We start from the raw sequence: 22,545 nt of genomic DNA, 5'->3' as shown, positions 1-22,545 counted from the left end.
CATGACATTGGGCAGAAGGAAACCAAAAGGATCACAATGAGTTAACTTACTCTGCCATGTAAAAAAGTCTTATAATTCAGTTATCCAAGCTGAATCCCACCACAACATCACAAAACAATTGACCTTCCAGCTAGCTGGTGAAGCTCTAATCCATTAGCATGTAGGACACAGCTTGAAGATGGAGCTAAAATGTAATTATTAGCAGTGTGTATATGCATACATATATACACAGACACATAAAAATAATCACTTCAGTTTATTACACAATGATATTGATCCCTAGGCAGCTAGACAACATGAACTGATGCACTGTTCCCAGCTATTAACAGTGCACTTTGTGGATCATTGCATGCTAAGCACAGAGCTGGATTCATCTCCAGCACAGCTCCACTGCTGCCATTCCTGTCCCCCAGCAACAATCCAGCCTGATTCACCACCCCCTTCATTGTTCTGCTCTATTATAGAAATTCAGAATGAGTGCTGTGAAAACTACTCTGATTGTGATAAACAACCACATTATTTTACTAGAATAATTTAAAATATTTGCTACATTTAAACTTTATATTAGTGCCTCTGTTGTGAAAATTATATAGAGTTCAGATTGACTAGCAGTCCAAGGAAAACTGCCAAAATCTGATGTTCACTTGTAACATCTGAGAAAAGCCAGTAATTATCTTCCTACTGCAGAATAGTAAACATTATTATATGTACAGCTTCAGGATCATTAAGCAGAAGCATGTGTAGTGACAAACAGAAAGTGCAAAAAAGACTCACACAAAAGCTCATGAGAACAAGACCTGGGAGCTGCCAGGAGACAATCAGGGTCAGCCAAAACACAGTAAGTTCTTTCTTAAACAGACAGAATTTGCCCATCTAACAAAAAATAATAAAAAATAATAAAAGCTCCTATGTGGCCCCATCTACACTTTGCAATCATGATATGGGGAGGCAGAAATTTGTTGGTTTCCTTCAAATCCAGGATGTCCTCTCCCTAGGAAATAGCCAATAAGTAATTGTCAGATACAGAAAAAATCATTGCCTCATTTAATTGAGGAGGAATTTAAGATCAGAAATTGTCTGCAATCTAAAACCAAAGTTAGACCTCAATGTTTTGATTGCCAGACTGATTTTGAAAACCACACCTAAGTTACTTGCACAAGTTAAACAGAGGGTCAGTAAAAGAATCAGCACCTAATTCATCAGGGCATAGCGCTCTCCATGGCAACTTCTGAAGCCAAGTTATATTTCTTTATGTATAAAATGAAAGCTGCAGTTTTGAGCAAAGATGAAGTAACTGTTAAAGAACACATTACAAAAACACTATTCACCCATGATCTTGTTGGGAATTAGAAGGACTGATGGTCAGAGAGGAGAGAAGAGCTATCAGGGCAGCAAGAGCAGCTTTCCAGCAGACGTCACCTCCTTTGCCTACCAAAGCCACTTGGAAAGCAAAGCAGCTGTGTTCTATTTTATAGTGGTTACAGAGCCACTAAAATACAATAGCAATAAAACCACATTTAGCAACACTAGCTGTATTAAAAAAAATACAGCAATGTAGATGGTGACATTTTAGTCATACTGCCATTCGCTTTCACTTTCATTCAAAATCACAACTTACCCTAGTTTATAACAATCACAGTACAAATTATTCCTGCCAAACCACTGTAATTCACAGTTTTAACATCAAACCAAATCCTTTTTTTTCCGTGTAGCATGTCCATAAACATATATACACAAATGCAAATGCATAAGCTCTGTATCTGATCACTTCTAGGACTGAATAAATAAGAACTAGAAATAATTTTAAATATTGGTAGTAATTAATCAATTTCTATATAGCATATAACAAATCCTAAAAATACAGATTAATTTCTTTTCAAGAAATACTATTCCCAGTCTTCAAATATGGTCTTTTATTAAGTTTTTCTCCTAGGAAATATATTTCTGAGAACATTAAAGCATATCATAGAATCTTCTGGGTTGGAAGGTACCTTAAAGATAATTTAGTTCCAACCCCCCCTGCCATGGGCAGGGACACCTTCCACAACCCCAGGTTGCTCCAAGCCCTGTCCAACCTGGTCCTGAACACTTCCTGGGATGGGGCAGCCACAGCTTCTCTGGGCACCCTGTGCCAGGGCCTTGACAGCCTCACAGTAAACAATTTCTTCCTAATATCCAAATTAAACTGCCCTCCATCAGTTTAAAACATTCCCCCTCTTCCTGTCACTCCATGCCCTTGTGAAAGACTTTGCAAAGAATAATGAGACAGGTAAAACTACAGCTCAATACTACAACATCATTATTTCCACAACAAATAATAAGCCTCAATAAACACACTATTAATACAAAGATCTTCTGTTATTCTAGTGTTTATGCATCCAAGGTTTTGGGAGAACAAATTTGATTTCTGGTGATTGTGGTATGTACATTTATGCCTTAAACTGCAGCAGAGAACTCATGGCATTTTACATGCAAGTGCAGGTACTTAGAACACACAATTGTATCCATCTAAGAGTATAAAAATAGTGAGGATCACAGAAAGAAGCCCTGTTACAGCAAGAATAAAGCCCAAGAGCACAGAATTCTAGCCATCCAAAACTGCAGCTCACCAAGATCCAGCTGTGTGCAAAGAACACCTACAAATGTCAAACTTGCAACACGTACAAATGTCAAACTCGCAGCTCAGGTGCAAATCCAGCCGAGGGGAGGCAGAGGCAGGAGCACAGCACAGGCACAGCCCCACAGCTCAACCCCAGCCAGGGCATCAGCAAGGTCCCACAGCACAGACAGGGCCCTAAACCTCTCCTGGCTCATGCCAGTGACCATTGCAACCTTAATGCAGTCAGTGATTCTCCCAGAATGTGCTGAGTGCGAGGCTGCCCTTTGAACAATTCCAGCTTCTCACAGAAATGTTCCAGAGGTTGATATCAACGCAGCTCAGATCTCAGCCAGCTCACGCAAGGGTTAAAACAGAAAGTGCTATCCACTGGTTTGCTCTGATGTTCCTGGAGATATTGTCACTGGATGTATCCTCAGAAGAATTCTATTCAACACCTCTGTCTTTAAGTACAAAGCTGTAGGCTGTAGCAGCTTTAGGAAACATAAGTATCCTTTTTTCTGCTGCACAGTATCTGTGTGTGAAATTCTCTAAAGGGGTTTAAGTATTTACCCTGAACACTATCAGACAGTTTCTAAAATTTTCCTTATCCTGTTGCAGAAACACTTCAAAGAGAATCATAAACACAGTCTTTTGTGCTTTCAGCACACATGTTGTTTTGGAAGCTTAAGTCTGAATTCCCTCAGAATTGTAAATAATTTTTTTCCTCAAAGATGTGCAATACAACTTTACTTTTTTTTTTCTTTTTACAGTTTCATTGTGATTCTGCTACAGACAATGCTCAATCTTTTCTCCCATTTCTGACAGCTAAAAATATTGGGGTCATAGAAATTATTGCTAAAAAAAAAAAAAAAGAAAAAAAAGAAAAATAAAAAGAAAAAAAGTCTCCAGGATCAGGTTTTGTTGTTGCTGTTGAAGATAAAAGATACATTTCCAGAAACATCTGACTTCCAGTGTACACAAAATATAATCTGCCAAAAATACATTTATTTAAAGGCTCTGGCCTAAACAGATAAGGAGAGCCCCAAAAGACAATAAATATGGGTAAAATTTGGGTTTTGGAGCTGCCATGTTGTTCCTGCATTTCACAGCTCATTAGGCAAATCCCATCACCCGTGGCCACATGGCCCTCCAATAAAGTGTGACACTGCAATATCTGAGCACCACGGGAAAACCAGAAGAGAAATTAAAATAATTCCTCAGAGTTCCTGGAATTTTGGCTGACAAGGTCAAACCAATTCAAGTGTCAGTTAAGTTGCTATGCAATTTCTGAAAGAAGCTAAACAACCAACCAGCCTGTTTGTGATCCCATTATCTATTTTTTTTTAATAATTGGTTAGTTGTTTAAAGTGCCAAAGTCTACAAAAGCTGGGAGAATTCCTTGTAAAAGCGTATTTTTTCTTAGAGCTTTTCATGGTTATCTGGGAACTGAAATACTCTTGATTTAAATACATATTTAAACCCTTGCTTTAATTTGGGAGGAAAAAAAATGGCTCTGGGCTGAGATTTTGTAGCTCAAGTTTCAGTGTAGACTCAATTCTAACTGTCAGGCTGTAAGCCCCTGACAATAGTGGCTTATAGCTGAAACTATGACATACTTCATACATAGCAATAGGAGCAAATAATGAAACAGACCTCAAAAAGGAAAGAAAAATCATTTTACAAAAAAATAGCCTTGCTCTCTGATTTCAATTCAGTTGTGAAAACTGATAAAAAGTCTGTTATTGAGAATAACAGTAATAATGAGACTAAAGATAGTTTTTAAAAAGTTTACAAATCAAGATGAAAGCTGTGCAGAAAGATACCAGCCTGCATGAAACGCCACTTTGATCATTCTGCTTACACCAAGTGTGCACACTTCTGCTTTTACACTACTACAAACTAAAAGGTGTGCGGCATTTCATTATCCTCAGCTCTGTTATCAATGCCAAAAAATGAAACAAATGGTGGAACAACTACTTGTGCTTCAGTTTTCCCATTAAGAAATTACTTCCCCAAGATCTATGTTTCATTCCTTTAAGTAGTGCCTGCACTGGAGGCAGTGAGGCCGTTGTGCTGTTAAATGCAGCTCCAAGTCACTCACACTTTTCTCTACATTTCAGTTCCACGCTCTCTTGTCTTGCCAAATTCCTGCATAAATAGGTGGGATTAAATGGAGCCTAGCCTACCAAACATAATTATATATGTTGTGATTTTATACTGCAATGAAATTGATACATTTTAATAATGCCAGTCTTGGCTCTTTCCCACTAAAGTCAATAAAGGTTATTAAGGCCAACTGCCATATAAATACATTGCTACATTGCTAAATGGACTGTCAAAGCAGGAAATACAATTCACACCATATAGCAATGTAAGGCCCTTTTTTATTTTTTAAGGAGCACTAGATATGTTTAAAAAAGCCTTCAAAAATTCAACATGCAAGTAAAGCCATATATGTTTACTTTTCATTCCACAAACAAAAATATTGATTTACATTTACAAACAAAATTTGATTTACATTTTACTTTTCTCATGTGAATGAATCTAAAACAAAATAACCAAAAAAAGACTGTTGGACTTGTGCAGTTCTTACAGATTTGGTGTGGTGGTTACAGATTTTCATAGCTAAAATAAATGTCAGATTGCAAGGTTTGCATGATATCAGACCCTGAGAGACAAATTGTCTCTCCACTGAATCTCAGAACAGCTACAGCAAGACTTGCTCACATCACATGAGATTTCAGCTTTTCAGACTTCTCTTTACCCAGAAAGCAAAGCCTGTACGGTCTTTTTTCAAATGGTAACTCTGCCTTTGAATTCTGCAAGCATTTATCCTGATGTTGCAGGCGATAACGTGTTAATCTTGGATGACTTTTAAAAAAAAACCCTCCAACATATGAATAGCCTTCATATTTTCAAGGGAGGGGGAGAAAAAAAGGAGGATTGGTTAAACTGCTTCAGATTTAATGGCTCATAAATTCATGAGGTAATATTGTGGGAAATGTGATGTTTTATCAGAATGTCATTCAAATGAAAGGTTTAACATTTACATCACAAGAGTGAGCTCTAAGTAAAACTATCCTCAGGGAAAGAAATGCCAGGAATAAACATTATGATAAAATTGTCTGCTTGCTATAATGTACAAAAAATATTTAATAAAGCCCACAGGTTTGGGCTAAACTTCTTGCAATATCATACTCTGCCGTGACAGAAGAGTAATTATAATTAGCAGAATCAGAGATAAAGAAGAAAAAGAAAGTTTCAAAAATTATTAAACAAGGGGAAAACCTAAAAAAACACAAAGAAGGTCCCTGAGACTGAGTTTTGTATCACTCTAGACACATATATAAAAAGCTATGTCAACAGTTGTTCAGCTTACACACAAAGGAAAAATACATGTTTAAATATTTTCTTTTAAGAAAGAACTCCTTGTAAGCAGTAAAATCCTTCCAAAGCAAGAGCAAAAACTCTAAGACATTTTACTTTTAGCATTTTAAAGTATTATCTCTCTTTTTTTCCAAAAATCATCCAGCTAAAGTTACAAATTTGGAGGGAAAAAAAAACCAACCAGCCCATTGCCTGCAGACTACCGGGTACCATCAAAAACACCCTTTTGATTTAACTTAGCTGTGGAAGCTAAGCATGCCCCAAAACTGCACTTTTCTGTTAAATTGGTGTTGAATTTGTTAACCCGCGGCCGATTTCCAGTGCCATGGGATGGCCGGGATGGGGCCGGGGAGCGGCCGGGACGGGGCCGGAGAGCGGCCGGGATGGGGCCGGGGAGCGGCCGGGATGGGGCCGGGGAGCGGCCGGGACGGGGCCGGGGAGCGGCCGGGATGGGGCCGGGATGGGGCCGGGGAGCGGCAGGGACGGGGCCGGGGAGCGGACGGGACGGGGCCGGGATGGGGCTGGAGAGCGGCCGGGACGGGGCCGGGATGGGGCTGGGGAGCGGCCGGGATGGGGCCGGAGAGCGGCCGGGAGCGCTCCCGATGCCGCAGTTCCCGGCTGGCAGCGCCGAATCGCGGCTCAACATTGCCCCCTGGCGGCCGCCGCGCAAACCGCGCGTTCCGGCCCCAGCGACGCCCCCGCGCCGGGAGCGCGCCCCGAGTTTACCGAGAGACCCCGCAAAACAGACATTCCCAATTAACATTCTCCTCTGTCTCCTCCAATAGCTGAAATTAATTGTGATTAATATGTTATAAGTCATAAAACATTAAAGCGATTCTTAAAATATAAATTAGAAGCAGCTTCTGTCTTGGCCCAAGCTTGGGTTTGCTGATAAATATCATCCCGAGGCTTGTTGAAAGGAGATACACTGACGCCACCATGTTTCTAATTAGAGACACATGGCAATGTCACACCAATTGCAGAAAACCTAACCCTTGAGAGTTCCAGAGTTTGCTGTTCTTCCATGTTTTCAACACAGAATGGATATAAAATATCAAACATTCTTGTCTCTACCTCATCTAAGCCTGTGTTACAAGAGAGTAAGTTGTCATTTGAAAGAAAAACAAACCAAAAGATTTTTTTTTTAAATTATAAGGATCATTCAAGAATGTGAGCACATAAGAACACCAAAAAAAGGTGGTGAGGGGGGGAACCCAAACACATAAGCAAGTTATATTTTCTCTCCTTAGGAAAATTCTATGTTCAGTGAATTCTTGTGGCAACTGATTCCACAACTGAAATGTCCACTTTTCTGGGCATGTTTTCCGAGTCTGAACTGCATAGGAGCAGCTGAGCCACAGCTTTGCCTGCCAGACCCGAGGGTCTTGCTGCACCTCAAACACAGCCCTGATCCAAATGTACTCAGCATCCTCAGCTGCAGCACAAACTCTTCCAAGCCAGTACAGGCAAACTGAGGCTGGTTTATGCTATGGCCAGCAGAAATGACTGAGAAGCAGCTTCTGATGCAGATGGATGGAGAGGAGGACAGTGGGTTTGCCAGCACAGCCCCTTCTGAGTGCAAACCCAGCCACAGGCGCACTGGCAACTGCTCTGGAACTCTGTCAGCACAGGCTCTCACCTGAGGCTCCACATGGACAGCAGCAGGAGAACAGTGTTTGGCACTGAATCCCTTTTCAAGGAATGCACAATGCACTTTGAAGTACCCAGATATCATCATTACATTTATTCTTGAAATAATCCCCTCTTGCAGGTTCTGGCTTTGGTCTCAGAGTGCAGGTGGACCACAGACAGTTGTACTTGCAGATGACCAATTCTGTTCTCAACTTTCCTCAGACACATGCACCACTGTTGTCACTAGCAGAGGTGTCTGTCAGGGTCTTGTACAAAAAAGCTGACAATGCACAGCATTGCAATATATGGCTGTCATCTTGTGAGGCTCTAAAAGGCTCATATGAGGCTTTTATGAGGCTTTCAAACTTTAAAAACAAGCAAAGTCAAGAACTAACTGAAATCCTGGGGTTTTGGATCTGATTTTGCTCACATTTTTTCTGGCTACTGGGGGATAAAAGTAAGAGGAGACAGTGAAAGGCTGACATTGATTCTGCTTCTCATATGTTCTGAATAAAGTCTAAAACCCATTACTACAGTACAATTAAAAACATAATTGTGAGTGCTCTCAGAATTAGGCCCTAGAGGCCTGAGACTTTAAAACTAGTGCTTACCATAATCTCCAGTTTTCTCCAAAATTCTTCCAATTTAGCCATAGGCTTAAGCCACCAATCAGTGCACTTCAAGTACCTCTTGCCTTGGAACCAAAACTGCCTAAGCCACTCAAATTCAACCTGCAAGATAAAAACATATGGCACCATAAACATCCAGAGTCCTTACCTGGGGCAGGAATGGGGCAGTGCAAGAATCCAGCTCTACCTGAACAGTCCCATAGGAAAGGAGTCAGTTACCAAAGCAGGCCATTTCCAAACACACCCTTACTGTTCATCTCTAAATACACCCAGCTGTTCATTTCTAATCCACGTCCATTTGTGACCTGAGCTACTCTCTTCAAACCCAGAGAGGTGCAAAACTCAAGTCTCTTTTTCCCCCCTGTTTTTTACATGGTGTACATGTATAACAAACGTTAAAAATTCCAGCCAAATATGCACCAACTCTGGCTTATTGTGATTAACACTGTGGGTTTCAAATCATTCCAGTCACAGGAGATGGACAAACACTTGCAGTAATAACATGGCTAGAATGGAGCCAGCTGCTCTGGAATGAGAGGGTGGCACACAAGGAATCACAGCCTCCCATCCTGCACCAGACAGCCCAGTTAGCAAAGATGCTGCTTTCCTTAGGAGTAATCCATGGTCCTGGTCTTTAGAATTCCATATTTATCTTTGTTGTGGTAGTTATGTTTCACACTGAGTTCAAAGCTGCTTTAATCATTATTTGTACCACAAAGAAGATTTGTTTATCCCTGCTCAGCTCTGAAGATGCAAACAAAGACAACCAACCAAGGTGAGAGAATAAAGAAACTGCCCAAAGCTGTCACCTAACACTCCCTTTCCTGCAAGAGAAAACTGAACAGCTACAGAAATCTGAAAGTGGTCCAGTTAACATTAACTAAAGGTTTGGTCCATGCATTAAAGATTACAATAAAAACTACTTACATTTTCATTGTATAAAAAGAATATTATACTAAAATATAACATGATTAAATATTTACATTTTCAGTGTATAAAAAGAATATTATAGTAAAATATAACATGATTAGTTGGCAGAGACAGATTTTAAAATGTCTTTTAAAAATCCTGACTGCTAGTCCATGACTTTTTAGCACAGAAGTTTGATGATATCCTTCCAAAAAAAAAATCTGAAGGAAACTTTGCTTCCTCTATAATATTAATGAGATATGAGAGATGAAGGATCCAGTTATGGTTTGGTAGAAAAATAAACAAACAATACCAGTATATGCAGTTTTGGGAAAGCTGACCAAATCATTATTCAGTTAGAATTTTAAGAACTGGGTTTTTTCTCTCTTCACTTCTTTTTGAGTTTTTTGGCCTCTATAATGTGCTGTCTGGCAAACAGGTTCCATGAAATTAATCATGAGGCCATTAATCAATGAAAAAAATATTTTTATTAAAATCAATCTTAAAATATGACTCATCATAGATCTATTTCAGTCAATCTGATTTTTACCTAGTCATATTGATTTGTTGCAATAATCTATGTAATTTCACTCTAATTGCAGTCTGGCATGTTGGCCAAAATTTAAATGTATCTTGATTCCATAGGAAATATATACAATTTGACACAAAAGAGTAGTTTTTTAAGTCTAAGACAAAGTAGAGCAACAAGCTGTTAATTTTCTGCAGGCTTAGCTGGTCTCATCAGAGGTCAGTGTGTACCTAATTGCAACAAGAGGCTGTTTAATGATGTGCACTGCCATCTCCCACAGCTACCAAACTCTGCTCTGCATCCATCTCACTGCATCTCTGTGCAGCTCTAACCTGGCTTAATAAATTGGGGTTGAGGAGAAAATGTTTCACCCTCCAAGCTGGCCACTAAACTGCTTGACAAGTGTCTGCTCTGAACTATGACCTCTGAACAGATATCTGTTGATTCTGAGACAGAAAATTATCTTGATGAGGCAAGGGTGACATGATTTCTCTTCTGTAATAACTTTTCTCTGTAGCAGGAACTCACTTCTCTTGAAGTCTGCTTCCATGCACAGGAGAAGCTGTACCACTAGAAAAACCTCAACACTCAATACTGGAGAGACACAAAAATTTGGAATGGAAGTTAGAGAACATTCATCTTCTGTAACAAAACCCTCAGGTGAACAGCTCTTGGATTTTAAAATTGGAGAACTAACTTCAGTTATCATTAGAAAGTATTTTACATGACTGAAGATGACACAGCTTAAACATATTTACATATAAAAATGTACAGGCTGAGTGTCTGAGGAATTATTTTCATCTTCTAATTGATTTTCACTCACGACTTACATCTGTGCAAGTCAGCTCAGAATCAGGCCTCATGTGTCCATTCTCAACAGATTTTCAAGTTGTCCTTTAAGCAATGATTAAAGGCCAATTTTAGGTTATTGTCAAGACTGGGTAGTAAAAGGCCAACAGTAGCATTTGACATTTTGTGAGGCCACGCTCCTCGGTCAATTATTTAAGAGTACTGGTTACTCAATGCCACACATGAATCTATATTCTCTCTCTGCCATACTAGTAGCCACCAACCATGCTCACTGTGATGTGCTAAAACAAACCTTCCTCTGGCTGCCTGCCCCTCTCCCTTCTCACCCATGACCTCAGTGTCCAACACTACATCCCTTCAACTCAGCAAGCCCAGGTCTCTGCCTTCCCAAGCATTCTGCAAGCTCAGTTTATCTCCTGCTGCCATAAAAACAGATTTGCTGTGGGCAAAAGTGACTGTACCTCACAAGCAACAAGGCAACCAGTTCAGTCTCTAGTTTTAGTCATGGTAATCAGGATCTGATTATCACAGCTGAGCACACACCCTGATGGGAACAAACCCCTACCTTTCAAATTTAAGCACTCAGTTTGAAACCTGCCATATTTTCAACACAATCCCATGACACAAAGAAGACTTCCCTGGTGCTTTACTACACTGAGGACATCTGAATGTTGGTTTGGTGATGGCAAATACAGAAGCCTTGAAAGTACTTCCCATCAACATGAACTATTAGCAGATTTTGCATTAGTCAGAGCAAGAAAAAATTTCTTTGAAATGTGAAGAACAGGCTGGTGAAGATCTTTTCTGCAGGTTTATTCTTATATGTATGAGCATTTACATTGTCTGTCCAGGAGTATTTAACTCCTTGAACAAGAATTTAGTTGCCAGTGGTTTTCCCCAGGTGCCCTGTAGCTCTGTTTGGGCTGTGCTCAGCAGCTGTTTATGTTTAGGAAAGCCAAGCAGGAGGAGCAAGAGGTTGCCATTCAGAGAATTGTGCAAGACCATTTCTTTTGGGATGAATGATTCCTGACCAAACAACAGCCTGGCTGTGACTGTGTGTGAGCTGCCAGGCTATTGTCCTCCACAGCTGCCAGGTAACTGCATCACCCTCCCACCCCTGCCACTGCAGAGTTTGTGCAGACTGCAAGGCCATGAGCTGCACAGACAAACTGCACGTGAGCACCCTTAATTAAGGTTATCTTTACCTACAACTACAAAGTACACACTGGGAGTGAAGTGACTCACACATCTAACACACAGCACATACCTTGCAATTACTCAGATATTCCTTTGAAGGCTGTTTTAGTGAGGGAGACCATGACAACAAAGCTAGGTTTAAATTAAACTTCCACCTGGCTGCCCACTAGAGATGCTAAAATCCTCCTCAGGTTAGCATCTCACTTTTTCAACAGGAATACCTCTGTCAAGACATCCAAGACAGGGCCTTGAAAAATGAACTCTGGGAAATCCAACATCAAGTAAGGACACCCCCCAGATACTCTTTCAGAGGTTTCTCTGCCCACCAAAAAACTGGAAAAAAATGAAGTCTCCACCTATGCTTCAGATCCTCAGTTCAAACACACTTTATCAGCACAGCAAGTCAATTTTCCTGCCCAGGAGTACAAAAGTGAAGGCACAGAATCATTCCTCATTCTTTCAGACCTGCTCTTAGGCTTTTTCCCTGGAGCAGACACAGATAATTCATCCAGGCCTCATTTGGCAGAGCACTTAATTTCAGCACAGTCTGTGAATCTGCTAAACTAGTAGATTTTAGCTTGGTACTGTGATGGTTCTGTTCTGGTTAATGTTCTCTGATGATTGCTTTGGAGGTAGCAGCAAGGGGGTAAAAAGAATGAACCTGCAGCATTTCAGGAAGATAAAGAACCAAGAAGAATGGCTGCACCTTGTTATAAGAGTTAAAACTGAAGAACTTCAGTTATGACAATATTTAAAAATAAAATATCATCACCTCTAGATACTATCTCATTTCAAGCTCATGATCTCTGGTTCAGAGGAAGAAAAAAAAAATACAAGGAGCTTTATGAATAGCACAGAAAGCTGTATATCAGAAATACACAGGTAAAACTGGGAAACTGTGTGAACTGGCAGTTCTTTAATCCTATGGAGATTTGGATTTTAGTGCTATTTTGATTTTGCATTAAAAATTGCTAAAACACTAAGAGAGTTAAATGAAAGGCTCATTTTCATCAGTTTGATTCTTTTAAGAAACAACACAGTCCCTTGTTCTTCCATCTGCCTCATAAAGTTTCAACCTAAAACCTGTATTAGTGCCTGAAAAGACAAAGATTTATCATGCAACAAGGTAGGAAGCTTTTATATACAAGAAAAGTTGCATTAGCTTCACAAGTCTTTATATTTTCAGCTCATTGATGTTTGAAAAAAGATATTTACCACAGAGATAAGCCCCTAGAAATTTTGTCTACTTGTGCAGTAATAAATGAAATTTACATAGCACTCTAATAGCAAGTGAAGATGTGACCTTGGGATAAAAAAATAAGGAAAAAAAAGAAAACAGTAAAATAGGTGGATGGGTAGTCTCTTTTCAAATTAAATATAGATCCAGTGTGTCTACTAAATGCACAATAAGTACAAGTTAAACAAGGATTGCTGTTACAGTATATCCCATATGTGTAACAGGAAACATCCCTGTATGTCACATTGCAAAATTATTCAGGTGACTGCAAACACCAGGGGCTACTCTCTCACCTGATGTAAACAGCACATGGCTTTGATGTTAAAGGACCCGTGCAAATTTATCCCAGCTGTGCCTGTGGCCCTTGCTGTGCAAACCACATATGCGTGTAGTTTTATGGACTGAGCCTGATTAATGTTTTGTAAACCCCTGCATGCATCAGACTTCTTTCAATTGCCCCAGGAGCTGTTTTGGTAAAAGCCAAGGGCGTGAATCTTTTGCCAACACTATGCTCCATTTTACCAGCTGTAAACACAATGCAGATAAAAATGTGTTCTACGAAGTTTTAGTAGCACTACAAAATAATGTATTCCTCAGCAGACAGAAATTTAAACATTTTACATGAATTCTAATTTGAGTGCAAATGACCTTTGTACAGCTTCTAATTTATCTTAGTAGAAATACAGCACAGCTCCAAGCAAGAAAGCACTTCCAGCTTCAGTGGAATCCTGTCCAAGTGCATGAATACTTGCATCCTTTGTAGCACTAAATGACCTGCTTAAATATGTTCCTCACATTTCCACTGTATTTTCTTCAGAACATACTTTAGAGCCCACACTCACAATTGTGCCACCCATGGCATTATGCAAAAACCTGGTTCAACAAAAACCAGGGAGGAATAACTGAAAAAATCTACCTGCTCCTTTCCCTCTAATCCCTTCTCTCTCTTCCTTTCTGTTAGAGAAGTGCCAGAGTAGTCTGTTTGACCACCACACTGTCAATTCTGGTGCAGTATTTTGTGAAACTTCTCTCACTTTACCAGCAGAGGGATCTTAAGAAGGAAAAATGAAAACTTCCAGGATAATCCCTATTACTGTACCCAAGTAAAAAAGTCATAAAAGCCACATAGCAAACTCATAAAAAGCAATGCCTTGTAAGCAGCTGAACACACTTAATTGCCATTAACAGTCACGGATGAGGAGACTGCACTGCTCAGACCTGGCTGAAGTATTTTCAGTGTAGATCATCTCACCTCATTATGTATTTCTTCTACTTGCTTCACCACTGCAGCTTCCAGTGATTTCAAAGACAAAGCCATTGAATCAGAATCAGTCTGTAAATTCTGGAGTGCCAGTTCACACTGTCCAAGTATGTATTCCAATGTTCCTCTTGAAGACTATAAAGATACAATAAAAAACTTATATACAGTCACTTCAGAAAATTTGTATTTCTCAATTAGATTTCATCAGAATCCATGAGGTGTGGTGCAGCACATTCACAATTCACATCTGATAAGCCTACCTGGGAGTTAAGGCCAATACCAATACAGAACCAATTGTACCTCAATCAAAAATAAACAGTAGCAGTTAATGAAAAGAGTTTGAGTCATAAGCATAACATGAAGCACAATTCTGATAAGACACCAGGGTGCTGCATACATGGCACCAGGACATTGGCTTTGCAAGGGACCAAGCAGTGAAATGGTTTTGGTACTTACATCTGCCACCCTGTGAGTGGAGCTGAACCGAGGGGATAAACCAGCCAGAACACAGTGCTGATGGGTCACATTGAGATCATCTAGGGACAGATTAGAAAACCTTAAGCACAGGGAAAAATTACACTTAATAAAAGTTAATCTGGTTGAATATGAATTAAGTACATTTTTTACTTTCCTTGCTTTAATGCTTAGAGAATTCAGTCACATAGCTCCAATGTTTTGCAGAGCACAGTAACTATTTACTATGCTGAAATCAGAAATATTTCTACTTGCATTAGCCTTCTCCTATACAGTTTAGAAGTGCCATTCTCCCACCTCTCGTAGGGAAAGTTCAACTAAACAAATTAATTCCTCCAAAGCTGAGGTGACTACTAAGTCTAGACTAGTGAAGAGACTAAAGAAACTGCTCAGAAGTTACAATCTCTTTTCCCAAAATCACTAAAAAATGCTCAAAGTTCTTGAAAACAAAATGCTACCAAAAAAAAAAAAAAAAAAAAAAAACTTATGAAAAACTATTTCCTATAGACACATATGAGGATAAATTGCACAGAACCCAGTCTTGCAAGGACCACAGAACATTATAATCTCTGGACCTCACAATATTTAAATACCACAATGACTTTCAAGAAGAATTGTGTCAGAAAACAAACCTAAGCACTTCCACTACCCCTTTCAGTGCCCATTCATTGTGGCTGTGTATAGCAAACATAGAATTAGACTTATTACATTTTGATTTGCACCTTTATTCAAGCCCTTGGCATAACTTTCATTGTAGAGTTGCACCTTGGAATTGCTTCCAACTGTCTCTAATCCTTTATGAATCTCAGAAAGAAGCCTGTAATTTTAATTTAAGAGTTGACAAAAAAATCTAAAACTCTAATTGTACAAAAATAGTTGAAGCTTCATTGCTTGCCTGCCTCAATGCATATTAAAAATACATTTTAGGATGTAAAAGATTGTGGCAAAGATTTGTTTTCTTTTTCTCCTAAATATATATTAACTGAAAGGAAAAATCACTCTTTGTTAAATTGGCCGTTGTCCATCTGGCATTAAAAGCTTTTATTCAGACACAGAACACTACACCCAGAATGCTATTTTGGTTTTAGAGCCAAACCAAAGCTGTTTCATTCCTTGGTCACCCATGTTGGAAGTACCACAGTGCTCTTGTAGGCTTCAGTAAAAAACAACTCTTAAGGAGTCAGCCTCAGTTTTACATGACTAAGCACTGACCCATAGGTCTGCAAAACCAGAACAGAGACTCTGCAGGACAGGATGCAGGCTATTGTTCTCTACATGGGACCCCCCCACCAATAAACCCTCTCAGTGATTTTCCTGTTATTTACAGATAGCAGATACATTTTGGACTCTGTATGTTGCATATTCAATTTTTAATTGTGGAGGCAAGTTCACATAGTACATCTTTCTCTCCCTGCACTGTACTGACATCTGGGGTTTTCTGCTTCTTGTTTTCTCAAAATACATCCCTCCAGCACAGAACCTCATCCCAGTCCTCTCCTCTCCTTCAAACTACTCCCCTTGCTCTCTGATCCTGCTCTCAGTCCCTGCCCTGCTCTGTCCCCTCTGGGCTTTCTTCTGACAGCTGAATTACCTGGGCTCCACCAGCAGCACTGAAAGCCCTGTGCTTACACAGCTTTGGTCAAAAGAACAGACTAATGGATATGTCTGTGTACAAACACTGAAATAACATACAGACACTTAATTCTCATTCTACTGCTGAGCTATCAGGGAGCTGAGGAGCCAAAGCACTTCAAGAGGAACCATGTGACACCCATATCACTGCAGACTATTGCAACATAACATATAAAAGGTAGAAAGATAAGAAATTCCTAGCCAATCCTTAAAGAAGTGGAGGCTAAAGGCCCTAAACTTACTACTTGGAGGTAAAGCATTTCCCAGGAAAACACAAACCACAAGGAAAAATGGCCCCCAGAATTACCAACAGGGATTTATATAATCTTTACTATCTTCTCTAAAGTGCTCCTCATGAACTGTTTAGACAGTTGTCTTTTCTCTATTTCAAGAGGTAAATAAAAGGTACAGTGTTGTTTAAAGCACTGGCAAAATCTTTGATACTCTAATCACCACAAATATCTACAAGCAAAAGTGAAATGGAATGGACTTTTGCTATTAATTTTCTTAACTATCATTAACAAACAATAAAAACATGCACAAATAAAAACAAATTAAAAGTCTAAAAACTAGAAAAATAATGAATTTAAAAGAAATTCAGAGAGAAATATGCCAGAGCTGTCAAACTTCACGATCAAAGTTTGGTAATGACAAATACATTTCTGGAGTTTTAAGTCTTAATAGTAGGACATATACCATTTGGATTAAATGTGGACTCAAAAAAAGGAGGGGGTGAAAAGCTCCAACACATTCAAGATGCTAGAGAGCAAAGAGGGTTCAAGTTAGTTTGTGAAAATAGAAGCAGATTAAACATCTAGAAATAGTTTAATGAGTCACTTTATACATGTGGAAGTGTTTCCATTAAATACTTATCTTTAACCACAAGCCAACCTCTGCAATGTGTGCAACCTACTTCTGGTTGGTTATGAAAATAATTTTTTGATGCTTCTCAAACTATAATTTGCTGGGGGTGCGGAGTGGTATAAGATTCAAAGTTCATCTTCATGCTGTTTTAAAACCCTAACCTTCAAGCTAAGAGCTTGATCTATGGGAAACAGCTGCAGAAAAGTAAATCTGCCTTTGAAAGAGTCCAGAATGTATTTTTGTTAAGTATGGTTTGAAGTCATGGTAGGAAAATTAGTGAAAATTGTAAATCTGCTTGCAAATCTGGTCATGTCTAACTCAAAGATTAGGGAAAAAATTCCAGTTTAACAGTAGGACCATGACAAGCCTAGTTAAGCATGCTCTAGGAGAGAGCAGATGGGGCCCTTTGCTCACCTCCACGCGTTTGGGATTTATTGCATGCACCCAACACGTTTCAGATTAGACACCCCTTGGCTGTGTACCTGAGACAGCAGGGTTCAGTGTGCACTTCCTCTGCAGACCAATATATTATTCTAAATTGAGCTAAAGTGTTTCCGCTCCATGAGTGATATAAAGTTTAGATTTGAATTTTTAGGCAGCAGACTTGCAGCCATCCACCAGACTTTTTTCTTAATATTTAAGAAAAGCCTAAAAAATTATTTTAAAAAATCTGTCTTACTGAAAGTAATTTTGAGTTTTTTCTGGTTTTGTTTAATAAAATACATTTACATTATTGCAATAGCTTAAAAGAAGAATGGATGTGATCACCTTATGTTTAATATTAACATACATCTAAATTACAGCTCATGATTTCATCTGAAGAGGGCTGCTGAGAAGATGTAAATTTAAATTATAAGACATTTTGCTTAATTTCTCCCCAGAATAACAAGAAACATCTATAAAGCCAATGAAGAGAGGAACAGAAACATTATTAAATATCTAGTAGAAATGCTAAAAAGAAAAAACTGGGGGTTTTTTTGTTACTTTGCTATACCCATTGATCTTGATTTACAACTTACTGTAATTGCACGTTACTGTAAGAAATATCCATTTACCACACTTTCTTATATAGATTTGTGTGTACCACAGGAAATACTAGTGGTATTACAGGTACAGGAATTGATAGGACCTGACTTTTAAATTATAAGCAACATGTTGAATGTGATGTTTCAGCATTTTCAACATTCATATAAAGCAGTAACACTACACCATTCCAACAACTGGAAAGACAGACCTACAGAGTGGCTGAGTTCTGTGCTAGGCTGGGTGAACACCACCAGCTGCAGGACTCTTCCATGTTCTATTTTCTAAATGTCTTGCATTCTGCAACTGCTTTTAACATAATGCCAGTAAGAGGACTCTGGTTACTGAGATGAGGTTCTGGAATGCAGCAGTTACAAAAGCATAGGACAAATGAATCTTAGTTTTTTTTATTATTGCCAAGTTTCTTTTTTTTACAGAGTTTTCATATTTTGTCTTTTAGTTGGCATCTTCAGGATACCCCCTCTTAAAAGTTAGTGCAAAAAATATGAACAGTAAAAAATACACTGAAACTATATATGTTTCCTAATATTGTCTTTCACTCCAAGTCAAAATGATACAGGCAGTTCTGCTACACAAAGAAACCTAATAAAAGGGCCATTTTGAGAATACCCTCTAAGACTATTTAGAAGAGTAATTTTTTTTCTAAGTAATTGAAAAGAAACACAAAGACTATGAAAATGCAGAAGAGATTAAAAAAACACCTGGCCTACAGAGCTCAAATCTGTAGCTCTTCAAAAGTACTAATAAGAAAGTGATTTACACATCATCTTCAAAAGAATGTTTAATATATCCTTTGTTTCCATCTAAACATGCTCATGATGTTACTCATTATATAAACTAACTTTCTGATCTACCCTTCATATAGAATCTCTGAAAATACTTTAGTCACTATATAAATTCCACTAGGGAATAAAAAACACCCTTATAATCTGGTAACTCAATCAACTACAATCTACAGTATTTTGCAATAAAAATACTAAAGTTAGTCCCCTTCTTTTATTAAATACCTTCTGAATCTCTTGGCCAGCATTGCTCTATATGCTCAGAGTTTCCAGTCAGGAAGGATTATATAAGAAGTTTACTTGATGCCCCAACTACTATTGCACAAAAATAGATTATAATAACCTTTCTAGGAATGTTTAGCTGCCACCTAAACTTCATTTTCACTGTCCCTATTTCATTCTAGGCTTCTACTTCATACCCTTACAAAAAAGGGAGGCACATCCAGACCACTATGCCAAAGGACCTTAAGGACTTTACATCTTAACCCCTGATCTTTCCATGTCTGAACATTCTTCAGAGCACAGTTAGTGCAGTGCTTCTACACAACACTTCCCTGATGGCAGTGCAGAAGATTTGATGAGATAACCAAGAACAAGGAATGGTACATGGCTTTTATGGTGGCTTATAAAGGAATTGTTTTTAGGATATAAACTGTGAAAGGCAAAGTTCAAAAGACTGTTCTGCCCATAAAGCTGGGAGCGTGACAAGTCATTCTAGGGATATTCCACAGAATATGCCTTGAAAGTTACAATCACATAAGCAGGGAGTTCTGCAAGTGCTCTCAATCTTCAGATGATGTCTGTCAAGCCAAGACACTAAACAGGCCAACATGATGTTGTCAGAAACCTTGTTATTGTTTTTGTGTGATTTAAACAAAATTTATTTTAACAAAAATGAAAACCTAGAGACAAACAGGAGCCAAAAGAGAAAGCAACAGATTTCATGTCAACAAACCTTAGCAACAGTTCTCACTTCGTTTCTTTTAATGGATAAACCTTAGCACATGAGCTCAGCTGCTCAAGCAAATTAACTCAATTTAATTTTCTTTTCTTAATCCTCTACGCTTGAGACATTGAGACTCATTCTTGGAGTAAGACAGCTGTGTTCATTATGATCTTAGTATAATCCCACTGCTAGAAAACAGCATGTTTGAATGTAGACACAGTAGCAGAAGGAGAGAAGTGTCATGTGTAAAACTGGTGACTAATACAATACCCACAGACTGACATCATGATTGAAACCTCGAGGACTGTGGTACCAGAAAACTTTAAGACATTCATTCACATCTTACATAATACAGGTGTCACTTGACAAGCCAAGCTGAGGAACAGGAATTTATTTGTTAAACATAAGAGATGCTCAGAAAAACTGCATTAAGAATACAAAAATAATCTAGAAAGACAAGGATGGGATGGATACAGCCCAATTTCTGACAAGATCTGGGGAAATTCTAGTTATGGCCTGAAGTCTAACTTGAACTAGCAATTCTGACTTCACAACGGACAGAAAAGGTGAAAAAAGACTATTTCTTTCTTAGCTGTAAAGTGAAAGAAACATTAAGAAAAAATAGTTCCCCTAAATACTTTGGAAGTAGGCAGAGTAGGAAGAATTTATTATATATTCCAGACAGATCTCATGTTTTTCTAAATAAGAAAAGTCCTAACTGTAAGGAAGGTACGGTAACTTATTTTAACATAAGTGTAAGTTTCTCTATTTTCAACGGAAAGTTCAACTTCTTAGTCCTTGAAAATTACCAAGCATCAGGTAGATGTCTCCTTGGTGAAGTGGCACTGCCAAGCCAGGTGTCTCTATGTCCCATGCCACCTTCAAGCCTACATGCCAAACAGCTGGGTCTCTTCCCTTCAGTTCCTGCTCCTTGCTTTCTTGTACAGATGAATCTTGAGAGAGAGACCACAAAAATGAGGGAACAGGTAAGAATCATAAATAGAAAACCTGGTTTAGACTCAAAGATATCCCATACTGGTACAATCTTAATAGGCTTAAAGATTCTATGGTCTCCACTTGCTATAATTATCATCTCCAAATTCAAAAGTATGCAACAGGTAAAAGAAAAGGAAAATATGAGATCAAGAATTTTTTTCCAACCAACTTTACCAAGATGAAAACTTTAAGTTAACTATCAAGGCTAATCAAGTCAAGGCTTGTAATGGACTTAAGGTTTTCTGAAACTCTTAAGCACATGTAAGGGGAGTTTTAGTTAAGCATCGCTAATTTTTTTTTATTACTAAAACTACAAGCATGGAAGAAAAAAACCCAAAAAATGCAGCAACACTGATATAACAATAGATAACTTCTGAAAGAATTTCAAGTCATAAACTGCCAAAACATTTTAGGAGAAATTTAATTTGTTTATGTACTTGCAATCTCACCAAATCATAAACTGAGGCAAAGGTGAAATGATGGTTACAAAACACAGTCTAGACCAACAAGGCAAATCTTGGAACCATCTCTGTCATTCTTTTCTCAAAATTACTAGTCAAACATGCTAGATAACATGTGCAAGAGCCAATGAAGCTTCAATGCATTTGTCACAACACTTTTCTTATCATTATGCAACATGAACATGTTGAGCTTGGGGAAAAAATAATCCACTGCAGAGAAATAGTATTTAGAGCTTAATCCCTCAGAACTATGTTCATAAGCTTACTTCACTGCAGTATAAATTGAAAGATACAGTCAGCATTTATAACAAGGTATTTGGGATATGGTGTAACAGTTTTACAGCTAAAGTAACAGTGCATTTTGACAGAGGAGGGATGAAGTTTTAATAAGTAGCTGGCACAGAACAGCACAGAAGAGTTAGAAATTAACTATGCACCATGCCCAACTCTTGCTTAGAACTTATCAACTGTGTCCATTTCACTGTCCACTTGAAATGGGCTTTTATGTAATAACTTTTAAAACCGTTGTCTTAAGTAAATTCTAGAAGGAAAATATAAAGATGTACAATTCTTCTTATAAAAGGTATGCATAAAATGTGACTACAAACTCACACTTTTAAAATATTCCTGTCATTCATCTCACATGGTTACTGCAGGTTGTTTGGCTGGGGGCAGCCTTCAGAAAATTAGGACAATTTATTAACTATTATGTTAATGAAATATTATCTAAATTCAGAAGCAGAGAGACAAAGCCTATTAAAGAGCAAATCTAAATGTTCTTAAATGAAAATGAAAATTCTTACAGTCCCCGGGTTCCCTCCCTTCTCTGCTGCAGTGCTCATCCAACTGAAGCTGTGGCTCAGGAGCAGCTCTAGGCCCTTCCACCAAGGAGCACACAAATGACAAAACAAGAGCTAGGAAATATTCAGAAAAATCAGTACTAAACTCTTCAAGGGCCTTTGAGATTTTCTACCCTGTTCAGATAAACCGTAACTTAATTTAAGAAAAATGTTTTCTGAAAACTGCAAGTAGGATGGCTTTCAAGGCATTTTTAATGCAATACATCATGGATATTATAAAAAGAAGTAACCTTTCTGGGTTAACTCTCTCTGTTATGCTGCCTTCCCATTCACTTTGGCAGCAGCACTGTTCACAA

The 22,545-nt window shown here is 38.5% G+C and overlaps 1 protein-coding gene across 1 annotated transcript in view; it reads right to left on the bottom strand.

Annotated features, from left to right (window-relative positions):
- The window catches only part of FTO (FTO alpha-ketoglutarate dependent dioxygenase), a 219,190-nt gene that overhangs the window by 145,035 nt on the left and 51,610 nt on the right, over positions 1-22,545 (bottom strand). The window contains exons 4-7 of the mRNA XM_054640716.2: positions 20,742-20,885; positions 14,647-14,726; positions 14,182-14,325; positions 8,230-8,349 (exon numbers count right to left, since the gene is read on the bottom strand). Of these exons, the coding sequence (XP_054496691.2) occupies positions 8,230-8,349; positions 14,182-14,325; positions 14,647-14,726; positions 20,742-20,885 (488 nt within the window). The remainder of the gene's footprint in view (positions 1-8,229; positions 8,350-14,181; positions 14,326-14,646; positions 14,727-20,741; positions 20,886-22,545) is intronic.

The sequence above is a fragment of the Agelaius phoeniceus genome, chromosome 12, assembly GCF_051311805.1.
Source record: "Agelaius phoeniceus isolate bAgePho1 chromosome 12, bAgePho1.hap1, whole genome shotgun sequence".
In the NCBI taxonomy this organism is placed as follows: domain Eukaryota; kingdom Metazoa; phylum Chordata; class Aves; order Passeriformes; family Icteridae; genus Agelaius; species Agelaius phoeniceus.
Note: the sequence above shows the minus strand (reverse complement) of the source record. Positions and strands in the feature narration are given on the sequence as shown.